Source organism: Engystomops pustulosus, chromosome 5 (assembly GCF_040894005.1).
Source record: "Engystomops pustulosus chromosome 5, aEngPut4.maternal, whole genome shotgun sequence".
NCBI classification, from domain to species: Eukaryota; Metazoa; Chordata; class Amphibia; order Anura; family Leptodactylidae; genus Engystomops; species Engystomops pustulosus.
The window spans coordinates 23311805-23337695 of record NC_092415.1 but is presented as its reverse complement, the minus strand read 5'-3'; the positions used below and the strand labels follow the sequence as shown (position 1 = coordinate 23337695).

The 25891-nt window shown below is 41.7% G+C and overlaps 1 protein-coding gene across 1 annotated transcript in view; it reads right to left on the bottom strand.

Annotated features, from left to right (window-relative positions):
• Window positions 1-25891, bottom strand: part of RSPO2 (R-spondin 2) — an 86251-nt gene that overhangs the window by 12273 nt on the left and 48087 nt on the right. The window contains exons 5-7 of the mRNA XM_072151328.1: window positions 18682-18870; window positions 12243-12386; window positions 11834-12022 (exon numbers count right to left, since the gene is read on the bottom strand). Coding sequence (XP_072007429.1) covers window positions 11834-12022; window positions 12243-12386; window positions 18682-18870 — 522 coding nt within the window. The remainder of the gene's footprint in view (window positions 1-11833; window positions 12023-12242; window positions 12387-18681; window positions 18871-25891) is intronic.

The window sequence follows — 25891 nt, the reverse complement described above, 5'->3', positions numbered from 1 at the left end:
AGAGTTTATTGCTACTAATAAGCTCGCAAGGTCAAACCTTTCCAAAGCTATCAGTTACCATTGAGGAAAGAGCCAATGTTATGACACTGAAAGACCAAGATCATTTTGCCACATGTCCAAAATCTCAAAAGCCGAAAGGTCCAACAAGGTTACGACCTTTTCTTGAACTTCTCAATCCAAGCCCTTAGTCCATTTGACACACCATAGACCATTGGTCACATTACATTGTAACTTGCTACAGGATACGTTCCTGTCTAAATGACATCCAGCAGAGAGACGTCTCCGGGGATCCTTGAGAATGACCAGTCTTGTGTTTCTAATAGCACAGAAGCCTGTCAAAGGATCATGTAAGAAAAACATCTGCAATACTACACTGAAAGAACATAATGTTGACAAATTAACCTCTATGAACCGAGCAGTCAGAACATGTTAAGAACAACAAACAGCAGCGCTTAACAATGGGGTTATTTATCCACCCAAAAAAACCCTTTCTAACCATATACTTAAAATACACACATGATAGTATAATATATACACTCTAACGCAGTATGACTACTAACATATACACATCCAAAAGAATACAAACATAATCTTATAATATACCTAACATGCATATATATACACTAAGGAATACCAAACATAAGTTATATACGGTATACAAAACACTGTATTGCACCTAACTTACACATATACAAAAGAAATATAGTCATAATAGGATAATATACCGAACATACATATATGTATGGTTTGGTATATATGGTATATAAAACACTATCGCACACATATATAAAACATATATAGTCATAATAATTTAATACTATAATATATATTACACACACACACGGAATATATGCAGCTTGTAACAGCACACACATAGTATGAAATATAATGTGTACAACACGATCACTCCTAACATACACACAAAGAAATACAAAATATAACAGACAGTATATAACGCAGTATCAAACCTCACACACATACAATAAAATACATATTCTTTTTGTGTTAAATACTGTATAGATTATCCTATTATATAAATATGCAGAAGCTGGTCCTTCCCTACATATACACAAGGAACACAGACAGTGTCAGACTGGCCCACCAGAGCATCGGAGAATCCTCCGGTGGGCCCCAGGTTCTAACACTTTATAATGGGCCCCAAAGATCTTCATTTAGAAGTGAATGGATTAATCACTGGATATTATAATCTATTTCATATAGGACTATTCTGATATTATAGATTATTAGATCTTTTTGATATTTTATGGTAATTTTATGGTAGAAGTGTGGGCCCTCAGGATCACCACTTCTGGTAGCCCCAACACATGCCAGTCCGACACTGAACTCAGACACGAGACTATACCACAGATGTAAAAACAGAACCCAGCAGCAGGACTTATACTATTATGCTTGTATGTTATGACACCCAAATAACAACTATTAAAAAAAAATACATAATCCCACCAGAGAGAAAAAAAGTGGACAATTTCTCACTTCTGAAAACATCAAAACACTGTAATACTTTCAGAAGAACTTAATAGACAGATTTGATTCCTTTTCAACCACATGGACACCATATACCATACCATTCATCATTCAATAGAATTCTGTGTTGTACTGTTGCTAGGTTATTACATAAATGAGTCTTTGCTTAAATTGGCAACTGGGGTGGTCCTCTGACATGGTGTCTACTTGCACTGATTGGACAGACTGCAGGGAAACACACCTGTCTGGTAACACCCATTTACTTACTGACTTTTACTAGAAATAGCAGAGGAACAGCACAACCATGGGTGCATCAGTCATGAGGCGAGTGGAGCCTCTTGCCTAAGGCAGCACCACCTGCAGCAAGATGGCGAGGTAGCATCAGGGGAACAGTTATCTGCCACAAAGCAGAACATAACACTTAAAAACAGTGTCCCAGCACATCTAATGTCAGCATGGGTGTGAGGCACTGCATGGAGAACCCACTTACGAACAATATAACCTGACACATCACTATAGGAGAGTTGCATAGCTCGCCTCAGGCAGCAGAAAGTTTAGGTTCACCCCTGAGCACAACACACAGAAAAGAAAAGGCAGAATGGTTATCGGTTCTTTATATTAGTAGAGAAGATGATGTAGATGATGTAATTATGTAATATGGATATAACTTTCCTTTGCTCCGAGCTATGGACCCTCATGACGTGTGCAGACCATGATGAGTCACATTGCTGGAAAGTGCGGCCATCGATGACTGATCACCATTTATAGTAAACACAGACATCAATAAGCAATGACGATAGGCCGGTAAGACAACTTTTCCATTTTAATACAGTCGTTCTGAATTTAGTCATCGCTACTCATGAAATTATTGATTATTCTTGCACTTTTGACTCCACTCGCAATTGACCTTCAACCTACCGCAATTTTATTGTACGATAAGTAATCGGGGTGTAAAATGTTATAGGCATTATGTATTCCACTTAATACATACAGTATTCCTCCAGTGGAGTAACTTTATACTTCAAGGGACAAATGCAAACTCTAACAATGGGGCTTATACGAAAACTATCTATCTACTAGACAAGCCTAGGAATTTATATGGTGCCGAATATATCACAACGATAGGTGTGGTGCACCATTAGATTGTCTAACCATCCACATTAGAAATTTGGCAAAAGACACTGCAACCTAGGCTACATCCACTTTCACCAAAACCATACCCCTCTACCAATAAGCCGCATCTCTTTTATTCAAGTTTCTCAGCGTCTACATAGAAGTGGGGCAAAGTCATATCATACTGTTGTCTTATGTCGCTCCTTATATCTGCGCAAGGGCAATACACTGAGGCGCATTACGACTGTCATGGGCCCTGGGCTGTATGGATATTATAGCCCGTGCAAGTCTGGAATCACTTCCTACATATGGTAGTAGAATCAAGCTTTTTGGGGAATGGAGGATGCGTCGCTTCATCCTGCGGTTTCAGGACCAATGGAGGACCATCAGAGGTTCTGAAATGGCTCTTGTATACATGTGTATTGAGAGAGGCAACAGATGTGGATTTCATGGGCGAAGCCTCTGCTCTTAAAATTTGGGGAGTGGTTTGGGTGGCCATGGGCCCCCCCAGAATGCCTGGGTTCTAGGCTACAGTCCAAAATTCACATGTAATAATGCACTACCGCATCCACATCCTAAATTTGGCAAAACACACTGCAACCAAGGCCACACCCCCTTTCACCAAATCCAAAGAGTTTCTCAACGTCTAAAACATATGTGCCCAAATGTCATATCACACTGTTGTCTTTGTATAGTCGCTCCATATACCTGCACCCCATCAAGGGAACTACATGATTCTCCACCTCCCAAATAACCACACACCAGTATTGTACTGAATCATTGACCATTCCTTTTCCAGAAGTTTATTATCAATGAGATTGCAATGACACAGCACATCGGTTGAGTTGGAATGGATGAATAAACATGGTACCTTCTACAACCCAATGGATGGTCCACCATGTAATAATGAAGAAATGATGGTTAACTACAGTACAGGTACAAGAACAACTTCCATTACCTTGACCAAGTTGGTTAGAAAAAAATTTCGAGTCATGACTTAGTTTTTAGATTTTTAAGATGAGTTTATTAACCCAAGCAGATGATATGAAGTGTGTTAAGTTTACAAGACACATAATGCACCATGTTAACGGTAGGATTCAGAAGACCATTTTACACAAACCGCATATTGAGAATTACCAGTCATAGTAAGTGTGCCAAAGATCAGCCAACAATCGAGAACTCTTTAAAGTGCCTTTACAAAAATGGACCCTGCTCCCCTATCCATTGGCTAGTGATAAGTGTCCGATCATTGAGAATCAAAAAACCAAGACCACAAGGTTTGTAATTTTTAGGGGTCTCAGAGGGCACCATTTCAATGGAGTCTTGGTGCATGACCACAACTTTCTTCTCTTCTATGGTACTCCTGGCTATGAGCGTTTGTGCAGTAAAAAGAGTAGTAGTCCTCAGTAGTGGACCCTAGGTCCAAGCCTTCTAGAGGCCCCATGACCACCCAAACCACCCACCAAATTTTATACTCAGAAGGACCTTCACCCATCAAATCCTCGTACATCTGTTCCTGCTCTCAATACACATGTAAACAAGAGCCATTTCAGGACCTTCAAACCTTGAAGGTCTTTAAACCACAGATCTTTCATTTTCCAAGAAGATTAATTCTAGTACCAGATGTAGGAAGTGAATTCTGGACTTGTAGGGGCTATAATATTCAGACAGCCCTGGGCCCATGTCAGTCTTACTCTGCTTCAGGTAGTCCTGCAGCAGCACTCAATTTTTGGAAATCGTTGGAGGTCCACATGTTTATTGGGGAATAATATAATTTATTTAGTGAAGCCATTTAATAGGGGTATCACTTTAGAGGGTATAGAGGGTGCAGTTGCACCCTAGCCTGATGGGGGCGGGGGGATTAAAGCAGCTCTTCCCAATATACTATAAAGAATACAAGATAGGTAGAGGGAAAAGGAGCTAAAAAGATTAAATATCACATTATAATTTTGTGACATGTAATAGCAGAAAAGTTCTCCTCATCCGGCCCTGGTGCCGTAAGGGGCCCAATTGCACAGAAGTCCTACAAGTGCTAATAAGGCAAGTGGGAAGGGAAGGCATCTAGACCCAGTTAACACTAAATAACTTTTACCGGATTGATTAATTGGATTTTTTTTTCTCCTTGAGGGCAGGAAAGAGTTGCGTTCTCCGAAAACCAGACAAGGGCCAACCATCTCCATTGTGCAATATTTTTCAGGGATCATTTTCTCTTTTCCTAACCTGGCAGTGACCTGAAGTTTTTCTATAGATATTTCTAAGAATAGCACATCTGGTCTTCTTTACTGGTGTAACCTGAGATTTTATACCCAATATAAATGTGTAGGCCCCCTGCAGGTCTGTGGACCTTTGCCAAATTCTTCAAATAAGACTGTTCCAACAATGGTGTCGAGCCTTCGGTGGACTGGGCCTACAGTGACATTTTTGCACTTGCTGAAATATGTTGATTTTTCACCTAAAACAGTAGGGGAAGAAGAAACTTTTCCATAGCTGACCTTCAAAATAAGTGTCATTAATGCCAAATGTTAATGTGGAATTGTCGACATTTTGTAAAATGTACTTAATATGACTCAATTTGTTGCGCAAGTAAAGCAGAAACCTCTCCTAAGGGAAATCTACCATGAAAATCCATCATGATAAACCAGGGACACTTACTCCTAGATCCAGGCGCCGTGACTTCGGTAATCTCCTTATATATGTTATCCTCAGTTTTTACTAATTTGTTCTAATGAGCCAGAAGGGTTGAGGAAGTGTTAAAGCCATTAGTTGCTTCACAGGCTGTTACATGGTCTTACCTTCCCCCTGCTCACTCAGAACTTTGCCCCCTTACACTGCCTGATGTATTGTCACCGCAGCAGAGGAAGATTCAGCACAGAGTGGAGAAGTGCTCCTGCACAGTGTAACAGTTTGTAAAGCTGCAGCACAAAGGGGCTCTGGTAACATCCCCCATAGCCCTTCCGATAATCTTCTTATACTTGTTATCCAAGGCTTCTTCCCTTTTAAAATCAACTTTTAAATACATGCTGATGAGCCAGAAGGGGGTGTTACAATAACCCATCTATGCTTCAGCTTTAAAGATGGTTTCACTGAGCAGGAACACTTCCCACTCCTCCCACTATGTGAGATTACATCCAACAGAAGGAGAAGGGAGGTACTCCTGCACAGTGTAACAGCCACTGAATCTGCAGCACAGAGCAACTCTAGTAACACCCCCAGAGTCCTTTTGGCGCATTAGCAAATTTTTAAAGGTTCATGTTAGCAGGAAGGAGGCCATGGATAATAAATATAAGAAGATACCACTGTCCCGGTGCCTGGATCTATGAGTAATGTCCCTGGTTTATCATGATGGATTTTCATTTCCTTTTATACATAGCATTTGAGTCTAAAATTCCCTATACCAATTCAGGAAAAAAAATATAATATAATATAATATAATATAATATAATATAATATAATGGGGCTCATTTACTGAGGGCCCCCGCGGAACGCACTTTCGGTCGGGCAACCCGACAATTTCCAAAGGAGTTTTTGGCACACGCGATTGGATTTTGGCGCAATCGCACTGGCTTTCATGCGACAGAAATCGGGGGGGCGGGCCGTCGGACGATCCGATGGATTCGGACAAACCGCGGAATTTAACTTCAAAATTGTGTCGCAAGCCAAGCACTTACATGCACCAGGAAGATGGTGAACTCCGGCGGACCTGAGCGGGTCAGCGACACATGCAGGAAATAAGGCGCACGATCTAAGTGAGTGGCGGCACAGTGCATTCCGGTCGGACAATGCATTTTCGGGAACTCAGAGGGACCAGGTAAGTAAATGTGCCCCAATATATATATTGATGACCAATCCCAAGAATAGATCAATATTCGTTAACAGGGGTCCAAAACCTGTCATCTATTCCCCACCAATCAGCTGGTCCGTCCCAAAGAAAACACAGTGCATGTAGCCAGGATCAGAAGGGCCATGTTCGGTGTAGTGGCTGGGAGCTGTAACTGCAGACTCAGCTCGTATGGAAGCAAATGAATGCTAGAAATTCATGAAAGTGTCACAACGCATCAAAACTGCTAAATACGATCAGGTCCATAATCTGAGTCACTGAACGAAGCAGAACTCATTATAAAACCATTGTCAGATTATAGCAATTACTTACTGGTCGATTCCCATTGACTTTCCGCTTGTTGGATTAAGTTGTGGAATTTGAAAGAATTTTCCACATTCCTAGTCGTAGTTGAAGTTGCCAAGGTTTGAGCTTGGACGGTTATTAACCAGTTGGAAGCCATTGTTTTTACTACAAATAGTAGTAATTTCTGTTCATATGTGTAACGGGAAGTAAATATTTAGACTATTCCATGTGGAGCAGCTTCCTAATACGGAACATCTATGCAGTGTAGGTTCTAGCCCTTCGTCAGGCTCATGCTGAAGGAATTAGGTCATATATAGAAAACCTGTCAACATTTCGCCTTTCCTCATTAGGAGATTCACAAAGAATGTATCCAAATATGTATTTCATTAATAATCCTTCCTATGAGCGATGATCTCACACTGGCGGCCAATGGATGAATATTTATAGGAAGGGGGCCATGTGACGAGAAGACAGATTAGCACAATTTTTTAAGACGACCGACACCGGAGGAAAAATGACCATGATGGAATTAGCGGAGTCTGGTTCGAATCTTGTGTTCCAAGTTAAGGATTTTAGCGTGACCGATCGGGTTATTTTTCAAAGAGTGAGGAAAGCAAGAAGGACTTTACATGGCGATTAATACCGTTTCTGGCCTTTATACTTGTATTTTTTTTTACAGTTTTTTTTTCCAAGGTTATGTGTGTAAGTAGCAATTTTTACTGACGTGGTTGGTGGAGACTGACTGCCATGATGTCCCCGATGCCCTTGTTCAAAGGGGTCCCCTGGTGTCCCCGATTCCCTTATTCAAAGGGGTTGTCTGGGAATAAATTTTTTTTTTTTTAATTCACCTTGGCGCCGGAGTTTAGGGGGCAAAAACAATAAACTACTTATATTCACCTCCCCCAACACTCCCAATGCCCAGACAGTCACTTCCGGGTCTCTGTTTACAAAGTCCAGTGGTGTAGTCCCGACCACTGCCCCACGGCCGCTTCTTCCTACGTATCAGGGGAGCACCAGTGGGTGGGAAAAGCATTTAGTCTTTGTAAATAAAGTCCAGCAGTGACGGGCACTGCAGAGGGAGACCCTGAGGCTATAAGTAGTTTACTTGTTTTATATACAATCACCCCTCCCTGGGCCATATATCAAGTTTAGTTTATCTCTGGACCACCCCTTTAACTACACATGAACAGCAGTTATACATTAGAGAAATTTTATAGAAAATAACTGACTATTATCAGTAATCCAGTAAAGGGGTGAGGTAGAATACTTACAAGAAGCTGCAGCACTGTCTTTTTATGCATTTCTACCTCTGCCAGACCCTTTTCCTCTCTCTGCCCCTCACAATTCCATAGATTTCTATGGGAAGCCTGTAACCTGATCCCTCAGCACAAGTCACCCAAGACATATTTAGCAGTAAATTCACAGTAAGTGAATCATTCTGAAGAAGGTTGGGGAGGAAAGCTGATAAATGGGGAAAGTTACTTTACAGTTAGACCAGTTTAGGCACTTGGCTACTTATAATAGTGATGCTAATAATACCTTGGAGGGATCGGTGAAGTTATCTAATGAGGGCATTTATTGGGTTCAGTCGTCATGTGAACTCAGATAGGATTGGAAATCAGGAAACTAAGGGCCACGCTTCAGGAACAGGGTGAGTAAATTATAGATCACCCCTTTAAATACTGAATAGTTACTATTATTTAAAAAAAAAAAAAAAAATCATTTAGATGGACTTTAAAAACTTGAGAAATAAACCAGCTGCAGTATTCTGCATTAAAAAAAAAATGTCTTTGCCAAACATTCATCCCAACTATGACCTAGCTGTGAGCGCTGCCTTGGCTTCTTGGCGGTACCTGCCGCTGGCAAGTACTTTATCTCCTAATCTTATGGGAAGTCTATAGAGCGGCCAGAATATTTTCTCCCATGAATTATATACGTGTCAAACATAATCTTGTAAGAAAATAAAACTAAAAAAAATAAATGAGAAATATAGACATCACAGCCCAGAGAGGAATTGTAAAAATGTTGGTGGACAGGGAGCGCGCGCTTTTGATCTTGTCATACATGGAAACAAAATCTCTTCAAGTATTTTAATCTAGTGTGAGAATAATTGCAGAGGACAAGTCCGCAACACAAGGAAGGAGCCCAGAAGGGATTTTCACCAATGTAGGAATGACTAGTGATAAGTGATGGATGCTCCTTGGTTGTTGGCATTCCAACGGTATTAACCTTGGTCCTGAAGGATGAACTAAAATCGAGTTTTTAAGGGGATATCCTTTTTTATTGCGAAGCCATCAATAAAACTTCAGAAAGGTCCACTTTCTCAAACAGAACCATTTTCTTGTAGATACTTTGAAATATTGATATTTTGCACCTACAGCTACTTGACAGGCCATGCGTCTCCATAGTAACAGACAACAAACAATTCCAGTGTAGACAGATCCAGTGAAACTTCCTTCCAGCTATACTTAACAGTTTCATCACATACAGAATAAACACTGGTCATTATAGAGGAGCGGACCCCACGTTCGAGGTTTCGAGTTCAGCCGCGTGACGTAGACATATGACCAGATTGGCGACCAAACAGCTAATCTGGAAAATTGCCACCCCTAGTAACTAGCCACGGCCATGATTGGCCAGGGGGACACACAGCAACTAGCCACGGCCATGATTGGCCAGGGGGACACACAGCAACTAGCCACGGCCATGATTGGCCAGGGGGACACACAGCAACTAGCCACGGCCATGATTGGCCAGGGGGACACACAGCAACTAGCCACGGCCATGATTGGCCAGGGGGACACACAGCAACTAGCCACGGCCATGATTGGCCAGGGGGACACACAGCAACTAGCCACGGCCATGATTGGCCAGGGGGACACACAGCAACTAGCCACGGCCATGATTGGCCAGGGGGACACACAGCAACTAGCCACGGCCATGATTGGCCAGGGGGACACACAGCAACTAGCCACGGCCATGATTGGCCAGGGGGACACACAGAAACTAGCCACGGCCATGATTGGCCAGGGGGACACACAGAAACTAGCCACGGCCATGATTGGCCAGGGGGACACACAGAAACTAGCCACGGCCATGATTGGCCAGGGGGACACACAGAAACTAGCCACGTCCATGATTGGCCAGGGGGACACACAGCAACTAGCCACGTCCATGATTGGCCAGGGGGACACACAGAAACTAACCATGGCCATGATTGGCCAGGGGGCACACAGCAACCAACCATGGCCATGATTGGCCAGGGAGACACACAGCAACTAGCCACGGCCATGATTGGCCAGGGGGACACACAGCAACTAGCCATGGCTGTTATTGACCAAGGGGAACCACCCTGGCTTGTTAATAGGGAGTCAATTTGTCAGATTTGATGTTCGGCAATATGTCCGGGTCGCACAGCCAAACTTGAACAAAACGTCGGGTCTGCTCATCTCTACTGGTCAAAGATTTTTTGCAGGCAATACAATCTCAAGAAGAGAAACACTGTATAGAGGCCTCTGAATGCTTGATTCTAGTTTCACTCAGGAATCTAGCTCCAAGAAAAACATTGGAGATGGCTAAGAAATACAATGGTGATGTAATCAGGAGGTAGACTTTATCAAAGAGATACCCATAAACCCTATGTATTTTGCTTGCTTGTGTGACTTGTTCAGTCCGTGAGGGGTTTTTCCAATTTAGAATACAATTCATCTATCGGGATTTTCCAGGCATCAGAGATGAGAATACTTGGACATTAAACAGGTGAACAAGAATAAAGGAAACGGCAGTGGTTTGGCCAGCAGACACAGAAAAAGGATCTGGTGATGAAGACAAGTCTGCTGACGGGAGTCTAAGCCCCTGACGTGATCGTGCATTTACAAAGATTAGAACCAAGAGACCGAGTGAATATTTGAGAAACCTTTACAAAAAGGGCCCCATTTCTTTTTGGAATCAACACATGGAATGAACAAAAGTGCAGTGACATGTACCCTCTACATATAAGTGGAGTGGAGCTCCACCATGAAACCTTCTATGAACAAAGTAAATTTTATTCATAACGACCTTACAGTTGGGAAGTTTTTGTTATTTGTCCCATGGGGCATCCATGGTTATATTCCCTAGAATCCTTCCCAGGTTTAATCCCAGCATCAAGAAGTCTGAACTGATCAATCAGCTTTTACTACAAATGCATAGAACGTAGATCATGAATCTGACCATTCGAACAAAAGACCAACACTTAAAATATTGGAGAGACATTCCTTTCACGCTTACAAGATTGATTGTGGGCTCCACTAACATCAGCAGGATCTACCAAGCTTGATGTCCATGGTTAGCCAACTATACACTATTGGTCAATGCTTCTGGAGGAGAGGATGATCGAGAAGACTGAGCAGTTTTCACATTCCTAATCTTTTCAAACTGAGGATGACCAAAGATGCCATGAGAAATTAAAGGGGTGCAGTCCCCAGCTTAGTTGTCCTGTCTCTGTTGGGGGTCAAACTTCCCATGAGAAACTTAAAAAGAGAAGTTCAAAATCTGTTATGAAGTCTTTGACGAGAGGCTAGTTGTAGTGTCAAACTCAGAATTGGCACAATTTCTATGGCGTTTTGGTGTAGATTTGGTCTTGGCCAAGTCTTTTGCCAGATCATGCACACAAAATTTAGCTTAAATAAAAAAAAAAGTTAAATTCATTGTTTAGTTCTAAGAATTAAATTTAGGGATGACTTGATTAAAAATCTTCACGGACTTAAAAACCTCCATCCAATGTCCAAAAGATTGGGTCCAGCATGTGTTAACTAGCGATAATTAGGATTTACACCGTGAAGAAATTCAAGGAACTTATATCAGTCCTATCATATTCGAAATGGAGTTGCCTTTATATAGAGGTAATGCTAGGTGTTCAAAAAGTTAAGGAATACACATAAGCATTTATTGTGAATGCCAAAGAGGGTAATTTTTGAGACATTTGTGACACATCAAGAGGATTTTCCGCAAATGTCTGATGGAAGACCCTTTTAGAAAAAAACTAAATGTGAATAAGGCACCAGAGTAAGTTCGAGAATCAAACTTTTACACAACAGTATCAAACTTTCAAACAAATTTGATCTCTCTTACCTCCAGCACAGTGTCGTACTGCCATTTTACACCTTCTAGACTCGGCAATAGTCGGACACGGAATTGTGTCTTTTGCTGGCTTCTTTACGATCTGTCGAGTTCTCGTTTCAAGACCCCATTTGTAACCACACGTTCTGTTATTCCTACTGCATGTTCCCCATTCACTCCATGGTCCCACCTCACAGCCATCTGGAGGAACGTAACAGACAAATCAAAGGTTTTAGTACTCTACTTAAAACATTTAAAAAAGACAAACCCAACGTCTCCAACACCCAATGAGACATTCCCAAAGGTAAATCAATAATGAACCTTGCCAAATACATGGCACAATATACCACCAAGGCAGTAGTTATTGACAAGGTATAATACTTTACTTTATAATACTTTATAAGAAGACTACTTGACTCACCTACACACTCCATAGTATCATCCAATGGTGCAAATCCATCTGGACATTCCTCAAAGCAACGTCCTTTATGGGAGTAAAATCCTGGTTTGCACTTGGTACAAAAATCTCTGCTAAAACAAGAGTCACAATTCTCGATTCTGCATCCTGGAACGAAAATGAAATAATCATCAGCTCCTTCCCTTCATGTGGTTTTTTTTTTAAATACCAAAAATATAAATATATTTTTTAAAGTTGACCTTCGTTAAAGGTCCAAAGCTATAGTCTGCACTAGACTACTGATTCAATGCCCATTAGACCATTTAATAAATAAGCCCTATACTGTGGTGTGAGAGTACCAGTTTTGTAGAAATTTGTGGGGAAAAAAAAAAAAAAAAAAAAAAGTACAAAAAAAATGACAGCGAGAACCCATTTGGGTTTGGGTCAGGTCATATCGGTGTTGGAGTCTTTATTTGGAAACTGCAATGCAAATGCCAAGAAAAACAAAGGTGTCCCATTTCTACAACTAAGATGGTGGACACAAGAATAGAAACTTAAATGCCTCATTGAAGTCAATGCAATTTTTGGCCTGAACCACTGGAACAAATTTCCTGCCTGGGGATCAATAAAGTCGTATCAGATTGTACCTTGGATCTCTCCAATACAAGTACTGTTCATGCTTGTCTTTAGTTCAGAGTAGTGGAGCTGGTAGACAACATGCACAATCTTGTCCGACCTCTGAAGCAAAGCAGGGTTGGATCTAGACAGAACTTGAGAGGACTGGCTGCTTAGACGGTCTATATGCGCCATTATATGTGATGTCCATCATGTGATGAATATTCACTCTAGAGCAGTGATGGTAAAGTTTTTTAGAGAGACAGAGTGCCCCAACTGCAACCTACAACCCATCCACTTATTGCAAAATGCAATTCATGTAGTAACTTATTACATTCTTCTTGCTTCCTACGGTCTACCAATATCATTGACTGAAGGAGAAATCGTGGGGGCCCAGATCAGGACCTCCAATGTCTACAATGTTAACCCTGTCCACACCTTTTCTCACTTACTGCAGTCTCAGTTAGACCAAGATGCTTCACTCTAAAATAACCCTGAGCATGGCATGTGCTGGGTTACCCAGAACTGCAGGAGGATCCCTTAAAGGGTTTTATCATGAAGTTAGGGCCTAACTTGCTGATCGGTTGAGGTCTTAGTGATGAGACCCCTACAAATCGCGAGAGCAGGAGGTCCGATGGACCCCCAAACTCGGTGCTGGTGCAACAGCCCGGGTTCCCACTGAGAGGGCACTGAGCATCACTTCTGCCATGTGCACCATTGGTAGAGGGAGCAGCAGGATATTATATTTAAAAGAATATATTTAATACCCAATTTTTTAAATCTTATTGGTACATAGTAATTTTTAGAGTGATAGGAATCCCCTTCAAATAAAAACATGACACAAAATGTTGTATAATAAAATATTATATATAAAATACTGTATAATAGAAGGAGGAAACAATATAATACAAAAAAATAAAGTTGAGTGAACTGTTGGATACCCTAATGGCCGTGGGAGGGGGAGGGGGGGGGGAGGAACAGTCATCTAAACAGCAGAATAACTTTATACCTGGAGGAACAATGGGCGCACACGTTATAAATCAGGTACATTATGGGGAACGTGTGGTTCATTTCTGAAACGTTAGATTCAGCATCAATGTAAAGTATCAGCAGACATATGGAGTTACAGCGCCGTGCATTTGGAACTCATTTCATATGGCACAATACTTGCTCCTTTGGTCAACTGCATAAATCATTCCGGTCTCATTGTGTCTGAGAAATACAGAACTTCTGAAATAACCATTTGTGAACTCCCTGAGGCTTTTTCCAACTTTATATATGTATTTAAAATAAAAAAAACTTAATACATAAAAAAGTCAAGGTCAACAGGAAAATCTACGGGCAACGACTTATGTATTTTCAGCTGTGAGGAGCCTTTGTTCTTCAGACTTGTGCCGCACTAGTATTTCACATCATGCGTGGTGCCCTCCGGTGAGGCTGAGCCACTATAGGCTTTGCTTTTGACAATGCTATAAAATGTCAATGTTATCTTTATAACTGACAGCAGGGAAAGGTTATAGAACATGTAATAACACAATAGATTATAATAAAAGTTGAAGCTATTGTAGCCAATATTTGGCTCAGGTTCTTGTAGTTTGCTGTAATCCAAAACCTTTAAGGGGTTGTCCGGTCATAGCAAGTTAGAACCCCACTGGCCAGCAAGTTAGGCCCTAAGTAATGGGACCCCCATGGATCATGAGAATAAGGGTCCTTTGCACCCCCATTGCACCCAGGATTACTGGACTAGCTAGTCGCGTATGCTGAGCACTGCACTTTCTATATCCCTCAGCTTCATAGATGAATGAGGCAGGAGGCACATGCACGACTGGCTGCTACAGTCATCTAAAGTACAACAGGGGTACAACCCAGTTCTCGTGATCCTTGAGGGTTCCCATCACTGAGACCCCCACCGATCAGCAAGATAACTTGAGTCAAAATAGCTGACCTTGGGAGAATAAGACCTTCCAGTGCTCGAAATTTAAAAACCGACCTGGGACTCCACACCTCATAGTGATCCCTATATAATCAGCAGTGGCAACTGTAGTCTCTATAACGTCATATCACTTTGCTGCTCAGAGTCCCCGTCCTCTGCACCGTGGTCTGTCCACTGGCCAAATTTAGCACCTTTTTTCAGGTAAGTAGCCAATAATGGATTAGCGGGTGTCCAACTCTGTAGACCAATGAAATACCCTCACCATGAATCATTAAAGAAGATCTTTAACTACTTCCACCAACCCAAACTCTTTGCACCCTGTAATAAGAGATAATCCATTTGTCCAGTATTGTTGAATCCACCCAATATTCTGCTGTCCAGTAGGTAATCCTGTTCCATCTGCCGCAACCAAGAGCCGCCCACTTGAGAATTGATACAATTCTCGATTTCTTGAAATTGGTAGGGGCTAGAGAAAAAAATTCCAACTTTACTGGAACAATTGGATTGGCACAGTTGGTGGAAGTGCTGAGAGGTCTAAAGACTGAAGATATGCTGTTAAGTTGAGGAATCTGGTTCACCTCTTTTAAGAGGTTGTAAAGGATGAGAAAAAACATTGCTGATTCCTTTGAAAACCCTCGCCGGCGCCCACCTATGACTTGTGGCTGGTATTACAGTATAGTTCCATTGACTTCAATTCTCATCACTCGCCATCTTTAATAACTGCAGTAATACCATCCGCTTTTCGTCTTCTCTTCCTCCACCCTCCCAGTTTTCAAGTCTTACACTACACCTAATAACACTCAGGTTTACACAAATAATCAGCAACAATTTGTTCAAAGATCAGTGGAAATGATAGAGTAAAAACATACAGACAATTTACAAGGAAATTACATAAATGATGTGTTAAAATGCACCGAGCTCAACAAAGGCGGGATTAGGAAACTATGTTAAACTTGTAGTCACTTCAAAGAGGATCGGTTAAGACGATTGAAGCAAAGTGACAGTAAGAGGCAGTCCAGCTACAACAAACCTTACTAATACATTCTAAATCGCTGGTAAAAGACACAATATTTGAAATTATAGGTGGGGCAATCAGGATTAATGAAATTCAACTTCTACATAGATATCAGAAATAAAAATGGAAAGAAATTGAGATAATTACATCCCTTTTCGCAGATTTGTATTAGCGCCCCCTGGAAAGAAAATATGGGCATATATAACTTAGCATCCTCCACTGGCGTAGAATAAAGAAAAGAAGCCCCATAGTGATAATCAAATGGGCCCCAGTTATGGCGATAACCAGGAAAGAAGGATTTTGTTTGTTTTTCTAATGTGAGTAGAAGTTGAAGATACAAATAAAATGATAAAGAAAGGGCAGCTGGTAATTTTTTGTTATTGATCTTCTATCATTTTGATAGGTGATCAATAGCAGTTTTTCAAGGTTTCCTACACCCTTGATGCTCAGCATTTGGATGAGCTCAATTGGCTCTTCACAGTCCACCAAGCACACAAAGCTTTACATTGTATAGTGGTAATTTTTGGTTTCGCAGTTCTGGCCCATTTACATGAAAGAAGGGGCACATTACTTAATGTACGTGATGGGGGTGAAACGGATTGACATTAAGGATTGAGGTTGGTTCAGGTACTGGAAGCTGCCAAGTGGTTTCTAAGCAAATGCTTTTTAGAAAATAAAAATCCCCAATAGAAAATATGTAAAAGACACAGCCACTGTTGAATTTTGACACACAGGAAGTGTGATCACAGGATGCCACTTCCTGTATGTCAAACAGGAAGAGGAAGTAGGGTGCAGTATGAACCCGCCTCCCACAATAAGGAGGTGAAGCCAAGTAGCAGTTATTTTTCTGTGCCTTTTACATTTAGCATCATCTTTTTTTTCCCCAAAATATTTACACATTTGTTGAATAAAAATTATAAATAATAGTGAACATTATAATAATTTAAAAGCAGTAGATTTAAGAGGTTAAAATTAACAATATTGCAATCTGCTTTGTAAGAGATATATTGGCATCTTGATTTTTTTTTCTTTATGGATAGGATTGATCATGGAAAGTTATTCTTCACCACATCAAACATTATAGATGCGGCTCCCATGAGAAGAGCAGGGGTCTATGAAGAAGCCATGAAACATAATGAGGGTTTTGTGTGATGAGCATCAAACTATGGAAACAAAAGGGTGGGACGGTCTCTTCCACCACGTATTGAACACTTGGTGCTCTGTATGAGGTCTGCCGATCATGTGAACAATTTCCTTACATCACAGAATCTTTATGTTGTATGAACAGATTGTATTGATTAAAGGGATGTTTTAAAAGGGCCCCCGAGCAAGGAAGCAAAAAGATAAAAACAATTGACCAGTTTATAACCATTGAAAATATTATCTTTATGTAGTGGGCAAGTTGTCCTCATAGTTCCTATAGGATTGATCTCCTTAAATGGCTAAACCGGGTCATATTGTTAGGATGAATTGAGAAATAGATGAAACCCAATTTCTCTAAGGCCTATGGTGGATGCTACATTTTGCTTTGCAAAAGTTAAAATCCACAACAGAATCCGCTGCTCCAGACTCACATTCCTAGAGGACTTGCTTTTTGGATTCTATCTAGAAATTATTGAAAGGGAACCTGTCATTAGGATCATGCAATTTTATCAGCTGACAGGTTCTCTTGGCTTTTTTAATACCATTTACAAATACACTTTTAAAATTATCATCTACTTTTTAAACATGGATAAAAGTTTACCTGGCTTCCTGCCAACAACCTAGGTGCATTGGAGTCCCTGGTATCATCACCATCATCCTCTGCTCTGCTAGCTCTCTCTCCCCTTCTCCTTCCCTCTACCTGCCGCAGGAGAGGTGGGGGGGGGGGGGACCAAGAACTAGCAAAGCAGAGAATGATGAGGATTAGGGACACCCCAGTGACTCGAACCAGTTTGGTGCCAGGGAGACCAGTACTTTTATATACTTTTAAAAGTGAGTAGATGTTGTAGTGTTAATGAATGAAAATGAGTATTGAAAAGGCTATGGGAACCTCTCATTAGGTGAAAGTTATCCTGATGACAGGCTCCCTTTAAAAGGGTTTGGCCAAGAATTTATAATTATGACTTAGTCAGAGAATAGGGCACCAATAAGCGATCATGGTTAATAGGGGACTCCAAGCAGTTGGCTCCATGTCCATGTGGGTGCGGTCCACAGTATCTTCGCCCTACCTCCTGCATTTTGGCCACCAGATGGACACTACCCCCGTGTTAACATGGAACACGGAACTAAGATCTGTTCTGCCCCCCCCCCTCCCAAATTAGATATTCATGGAATATAAAAACTCCTGGCTGACCATTTCCAGGATTCCACCCCTTGACTGTAAATGGTCAGCCAAGTTTGTAGTGACCAACATGTAGTGATTTCATCCCCTGTGCTTACATGGTAACCATTTGAATTTCATGAAAACTTTTTGTTACATATTTAACATTGGCCAAGAAAAAAAAAAACAACATCCAACCCTTCCATTTCTGCAAATCACTAATGAGCTTTACTGTGTAGACTGAGACAGAGAGAGTCAAGAGAGGGTTGGATGATTTAGAGTCTACTCTATGGTACTGCTAGTAGGTACAGTGGGATGGTTCTCTGAGGAACAGGTCTATCACTTTCTGGAGACGGTCGCCATCTATTTTACTTAAAGAAAAATGAATGGTAAACAAATGAGACATTCCCTTTTATCTGAACGCGAGCATGGTCCACATGATGCAAGGGTATGTAATAACTTGGTAGGAGATGTCATATAAAGCTATCAATCTGCAATACAGATGAGGCAACGATCCACCAGTCGCCGTCCACGTCTCAGGGCAATTACAGAGCGGAGAAGGTCAGATCAGACAGAAACATGTAATAAATTGGCTTACTTGAACATCTGTTCATGTCGGGTGCTCTCAGTCCATAGTATCCAGGAGGACAGGAATGCAAACACTCTCCGTACTGCCTCATCCCTTCTCTTCGCAGAAAGAAAAACAATTTGGGTTGGCAGCGGATACACCCATTGTCTTTTGAGCACGACAGACAACCTTTGCATATTGGATTAGTTCCATAACTGGCTGTAAAATAAAAATGTGCATAGTCAGTGAAGAAGGACGGGCTGGGGGAAGAAAGAACAGCATTATACATACTTGGATCCCATGATTTATGGGAAGCAATAGACTTAGTAGAATTTCTATATATAAACTTTACTGTACAGCGTCTGGGTAATATTAACATAACAGCATATCTCCAGCCATACAAATCCACTTATTGCACTTGTGAATTGTTAAGTACTTTTCATACATGCAATTATTATGAAAATTGCTAATTTACGACCAGGCAGGTCATAATTCTGTCCCAAACCAGTGAACAACGAGCGGAGGAATGGAGAAGATGGGTGGGGTGGGTAAGAGGTGCTCCCACAACCACAAATCCATTTCCAAGATCAAACATTGTGGTGTGTATGACTACATCAACGTTTCCGCAGACATTGGTCTTCTACAGCTATGATCTACCATGTCAAGTGCAGGGTGCAGCGCTCATAGCATTTTAGTCATCTACGATATCGAAAGTCATTGTAAATCCATGGAGTTCCTGTCTAATAAACACTTGATCACAGGAGTCCTACCAAAAGACCGATAGATGCAGTCATTATGAAATATTGTGCTCCTATTAGATTGCATATGTCCCTTGAGGCTGATTGAGCTGTAGATTATCTGCCTGGGAAGGGAGAGTTTACATATTAACCAATTATAATGCTTTTTGTATTTATGCCAATCCAGTTCTGCCCGAAGGTTCCCGATTGGTGGATGTCACAAACTCCACCCAGAGGGAAGTATTCCTAACCCTAACTTATACACCCTTTGGCGGAAGTTCCAGAGAGATCTTTCAGAATTCTGAAAGAAAGAATCCAACTAGACACAAGGCCTTCAGACTAGCAGCCTGCTGATGCTGTCTCACCTGAGGGTAACCCCCCTCCCTCAGGCCTGCTGGAGCCCTGCTCCTATGCCCGGTCTGCCCTAACCTTGCTGCCCAAGCAGCTTCTACCTTCTCCAGCCTCAAGTTCCGTAATCTGGGCTGTGAGGTTGTCTTCCTTTACCAGACTGCATCCAACCAACTACCTCGAACATTGGCGGAGAGCACCACTACCTCAGCCTGTTACGTGATGCATTGAAGTCTTGGAATAAAGAGACTATAAACCCAACCACTCAGGTACCGGGGAATCCAGCTGCCCCTAAGCCATTAGGCCAGGCCCCGGTGGGAGTACGTTGCAGATGTAGACTAGAGTATGGCTGCAGGCTCATTAGCATGCTCCACCTGCAATATCTATATAAAATGAGAAAATTAGCATATGACTGACTCCAGTTCATGCCTTGGCATTCTAGAATCACAGAGATGAAGACAACAGATTCTGCCATTTATAAGGTGCATAGTAAAAAGGAAAGCAAATAGAGAACAGGAACTGAACACATGAAGACCATGTGAGGGTATGTGTTCCTTTAATAGTGGAATACTATGGCCGCACAGAATTGGAAGGCCCAATGGAATGTCTGAATGGGGCCCGCTTTGCCCCCATAAAGTATACATACATAAATAAAGTATATATATATTTGTTTATTCACACAATTTTACACTCATGCTGTGTAAATTTATACACTTATACAGATTTGTCCAAGTAGCTGCTGAACACATGGGGAAGTACACGGCAGGAAGTAGAGATGAGAGATCCCTAGTCCTGTCATTCTGCGGTCCATTCCCTGTCCCCCAATATTCCTTATCGGAGCTGCAGGCTTATGCTGTGCACTGTGGAAGACGTGCAGGGTTATAGACATAATGGGGCACATTTACTAAGGGTCAGCGGACCGCATTTCCGTCTGGTTTCCCGACCATTTCTGTTTTGCACTGCATTTAACAGGGGTTTTTGATGCATGCGATCGGATTTTCATGCGACACAAATCGGGGGGGGGGGGGGACATGGTCGTCGGACAACCCAACTTATTCGGATTAAGCACGGGATTTAAAATGTCACAAGACATGCACTCACATACACCGGGAAGAAGGAAGAAGAAGGTGAACTCATGCAGGATCTCGGGCGCACGATCTTGTCGCAGCAGACTTCATCCTCGTCGGACAACGCATCTCGGGGATCGCGCAGGGACCGGGTAAGTAAATGTGCCCCATTATGCTGTACAACATGCACAGGCTCCGTACTTTAGTGTGGCAGGTGAGATGCCAGGGCCCCTGAACCTGCGGGCCCCATAGCAGCCGCTATGGCTGTTAATCCTCTAGTTACGCCCCTGCTCAGTACGCATTTGTGGATTCTGTATGATTTGCAGTTTATGTTGACTTTCTCCGTTGGACTGATGCTCCTCTGAGAAGTATTCCAGCATAATCTTTATTTCTCCTTTATGTTACCTAACTTTTCACATTAACCCTGACACCCTCCTCTTAGCATCTTTGACACAATCGAACAGTTTCGCCTCGAGTGTTCCCTTAATGAAAAACACATCATGTTTTCTGACAGTCTGTACCGGCATGTGGAATCCTGAACTTCACCTCTTTTTTTTTTTTTCTAGACGGAAATCTCCAAATAACACAAATAGTTGGAAAGCCTCATCATCAGAATAATTTTTTTCTTCAAGTTTGAGGAGAAAAATGCTCTGTCAGCCAGAGGTTTCCCGGTCTGCTGTTTATGTGACTGTAGCCTGTAGGGATTACACATAGCTGCACAGTGTCAGGAGGCTGCTCAGGAGCTTTGATGTCAAGTGCTACTAGTGAGCTCACCCCTGCCTATTGAGGAATGACAGGTGAACCTGATGACTAGTGCAAACCTCCATAGTGGAGGGAAAATAAATGAATGGTGATACGGCTTTACATTTGTAAAACTCCATATTCACACAAATTTCAAGGTACATCAGTTGATATTATCCATGACTAATAGCGCTCAACCACAACTCTTCTACAGTTGCATCCATAAAATCCAATACAACGATGACCCATCCAAAAATCCTAGAGACGTAAACAAAGAAGTTACTTACCTGCCACGAGCCGTCTCCATCCCGCCCGACACAATTACCCACAATCCCCAGTTGTACGTATACATTTCCCCCTCTTTTCAAATCTTTCCAATAGGTATTGGTTAAAAAATGCAAAAAGCTCTTGGAATTGAGTTATATGTTCTACATTTCCATAAGTCCATTACGATGACATCATGGATTTAATCCGAAGGCAGAAATCCATTTGGAGGGATACAGTTTCCCCTCTGAATCTCCATACCAATACAAATATTGATTTTCACTCCTATTTAAAAAGGTGTTTTTAGCTTTCTGTCCTTGTGCGATCGCCGCAGAAGATATTACATAATGATTACATAGCTGTATACATAACTCTAAGCGGAGCTGTAGAATATATCGGGAATATGTAATTACATATAGATGGATCAGAGCAAATGTATAGCTCAACCTTCCCAAGGGGACATACGTCATGTGATTGGCGCTGTGTGGTAAACTTCTACCTGTTCACAAGATCAGGTCCCAGGAATTTCATACTACCCAAGCGGGCAATCACCTTTCATCATCACACGGTGCTTAGAATATAAAAAGTCACGTATAAACTTCTAGGAGCCATATGTTTTTAAGCAGGGGCATACCGTATTTATACGAGTATAACCGTTTTTCCAGCATAAAAAAAAAACAATGCTGAAGAAATCAAACTCAACTTAACTCAAGTCTGTTAAAAAAAATAAATAAATCAGTACTTACTTTTCTGATGCCCCCTGTAGGTACCCTTCTTGATTCCTGAGGACGCAGATGTCAGCCAACGGTTGTCCAGCAAAGGAATCAAGAATAGGATCTTCCCATGAGCGTCAGAAAGGGGAGTACGGAGTTTATTTTTTTTTATATGCTGCTCACACAGGGGGGGGCATGGGGCTGGCTGTATACTAGGGGAGGGGACTGGCCATCTATATACTGAGTGGAGGCTGTGACCATTGTATTTCCCTACCTAGGCATATACTTAAGTCAATGGGGCTTATTTACTAAGAGTTGCGGATCGCACTTTCGTCAGACTGTTCACGGATTTCCGGATTTGCACAGCTAAGAGAGGTATTTAACAGGGGTTTGCGCTGGGATTGTGTCGCATGCGATCGAATTGTGGTGCAGCTGCGCTGCTTTCATGCGACGTACCGGGGGCGGGCCGTCGGACGATCCAACTGATTTGGACTGAGCGCAGGATTTAAGATTCAAATGGTGTCGCAAGATCAAGCACTTACATGCACCGGGAAGAAGATGGTGAACTCAAGCGGACCTGAGCGGGGAAGCGACACATGCAGGATATCGGGCGCACGATCCTAGTGAATCGCGGCAAAGTGCATTATCATACCATATCAAACCATATTTTTTTTCTAATCCAATTTTATTACAATAATAATCTGTATGTATAGGGCGCCATAACATTCCATAGCACTTATGATTCTAGATTATTTAAAATCCTATTTCTCTGATAGAAGGAATAGTTTCCCTCTAGTTCGTTAACAAATTGAGAAACCAGATCTCCTGTAAATGAAGAAGTGATGAGAGTAGGACGCATCACACTCACTCGTCTGTACAGGGGACCTCAAGTCCTTTATCCATGAACAAATGTTTCCGTGTGCCTTTGGATTTACTGGATGGAAAGTAGAACTGTTGAACTGAACTCCACATGAAAGTACAGTGTAGCAGTTCTAGATTTTAACCAGTGAATCCCACAGACACAACAAATTTGCTCTTGTACTTAAGGCCTCTTATAGATGAGCAAGTAGGATGCATCCAACTCATATCACACTCATAGCATCTGCTGGGCTGAGCCACCGGAACTGTACTCCGCATGGCAGCTCAATTCCAGTCGTCAGCGTTGGGGCCGGGCTAACGCTGCGAGTGTGTAAGGGGTCGTAGGCTCATAGTCGGCACCGGTGCACAGGGCTTTTCCTTACAATCCGACACCGGTCTATATTACAGATCAATGTGGCACTTGTAAGAGGTTATTGAGGGGAAGTTTTATCAAAAGTAGACTACACACTGCCCTCCAAAAGGAAGTGTAGACTTCCACAAAGCCGAACAACATGTGGGATTGGAAACTGCCCATAAATAAAATCACTGTTGGGTCTCAATGCAAATTTTGTTATAGGCTCCAAATCCACCATTTGCCATTACGACTACTGGTATCTTCTTCTGCTAACGCTACATCTCCTATGACTACACCCAAAGCATTGGTGCCATATGTAACAGTTTCAGAGTTGTGCCGTGTAGTTAAAGATATGGTACCGTAATATCAATAAGTTGTTATTGCAAGAACTACCAGATCAAAACCACAACCAAGAGGGATAGGAAGACCTGTGAATTAAGCGGTTTGGTTTGTTCCACATTTGTGACATTTTTGTCGGTGCGTTATCACGTTATCATGTATTCACATATGGTCTGTGGTTTATTTGTTCTTAACCATGTGTTCATTAAAAATATATTTTTTCAAAGGCATTTCCCCAGAAAAATTCCAATACAGGAGTTGTCATACCACTAATATGTACAATACTATGTAAACATGGGTTGCTCTGAAATTTCCATCGTCATTAATACAGTACACAACAAGGGACATTATACAGTATTCAATTTCCTCATTTAGAGTATGTTAAAATGCCACAGACCAGCGACAGAACAGATGTCACCGTCGATCAACTGCTTCTACAATTTATCAAAATATTGTCTCGATTTGTCCACTTCAAAAAACATCCATCTGCCGCATGGAGGTGGCAAGAAAAATACAAACTCTTCAAGTAAGGGAATGGAATAAAGAAACCTGACAATCGTACTGTATATCAAAGTGGCCTCAGAACACAGTAGGAATCAAAGGTGGAGAAGACACAAGATGCCAACCATCTGCCTGTGAATAGCCTCTCCAGCATGGGCCGTGTTATCACAAGCCACTTCAATGCCGCTTTTCAGGTCTGCAACATCTTAGTGAATCAGGGCAACGTTAGGTCGATTGATGGGTGTTGGATAACAATTCCCCCCCCCCCCCTCCACCACCAACACCGTTGTTAGGAGATCTTGTGAGAAGATCTGTGTGTAGGTAGACGAGTTCAAGCCTCAGAGACAACATTATCATTTACCTCATGTGTTATCAGAGGAGCACCCAAGTAGAAGCAATTTTAGGTGGTCATCTCAAAGACATTTCATGATATATCTTCAACAATAGAAAGGTCATTGAAAATTGAAATAAAGACTAAATATTAAAAATCTCAAATGGATTCATACTAAGAACAAGAGAATACAAGATTTCTTGTTCCTTTGTCCCAAACGTTCCTCATTTCAAGGGTCAGTAGGGTCCAGGGCTTGGTGAAAATGGTGGCATTACACATTTACAAAAAAAGACCATAGGGTGTGATACACACCTGGAACCAGGACCCTTTGGGAGGTCTAGGAGAGTCTTCTCCATATGAGGAGATCAGTGCCATAATTACATGGATTGAGGCATAGAACATAATTTGAATTGGGGTCCAGATGGTTCAAAATAAACCTCTGCCCTTCCACCACATGGTATGAAGGGACTAAGGTAGGGGTTCCAAGTTTTCCCTGTGGTTGGGCCCCAAATAAATTCATATGACTTGGAGGTCATGGTGAACCAAAGGTGCTTGACACCTAGTTAAAGAGCCAAAAAAGGGGTTGTCTGGAAGAAAGCAGCCATGTTTTTCAATCTCCATAAACAGTGCCTCATCTCACCGATTTGGCAAGTTCTGTGCAGCGCTGCATAATCTGTGTGGACTATATAAATAAAGGATTATTATTATTATTATTTGTGCTGGAATTGTATCGAGATCAATGGAGCCTAGTTTTTCTATGGACACGAGGAAAGAGGTTTTTGGGACGAAAGCAGCCATGATTTTCTGGACAAACCTTTTTAGGATCCGGTATTTGAGACCACTGCTATGTGGATCACTGGGTTGAACATACATCAAACACATACAGTGGGCAATATCCTCTAATCATCCATTCTAGAGGTACTAGTACAAAAGCATGCTTATTTCAGCCAAAATAATCTAAAACTTGAACAAACCCCTCTTGCGTT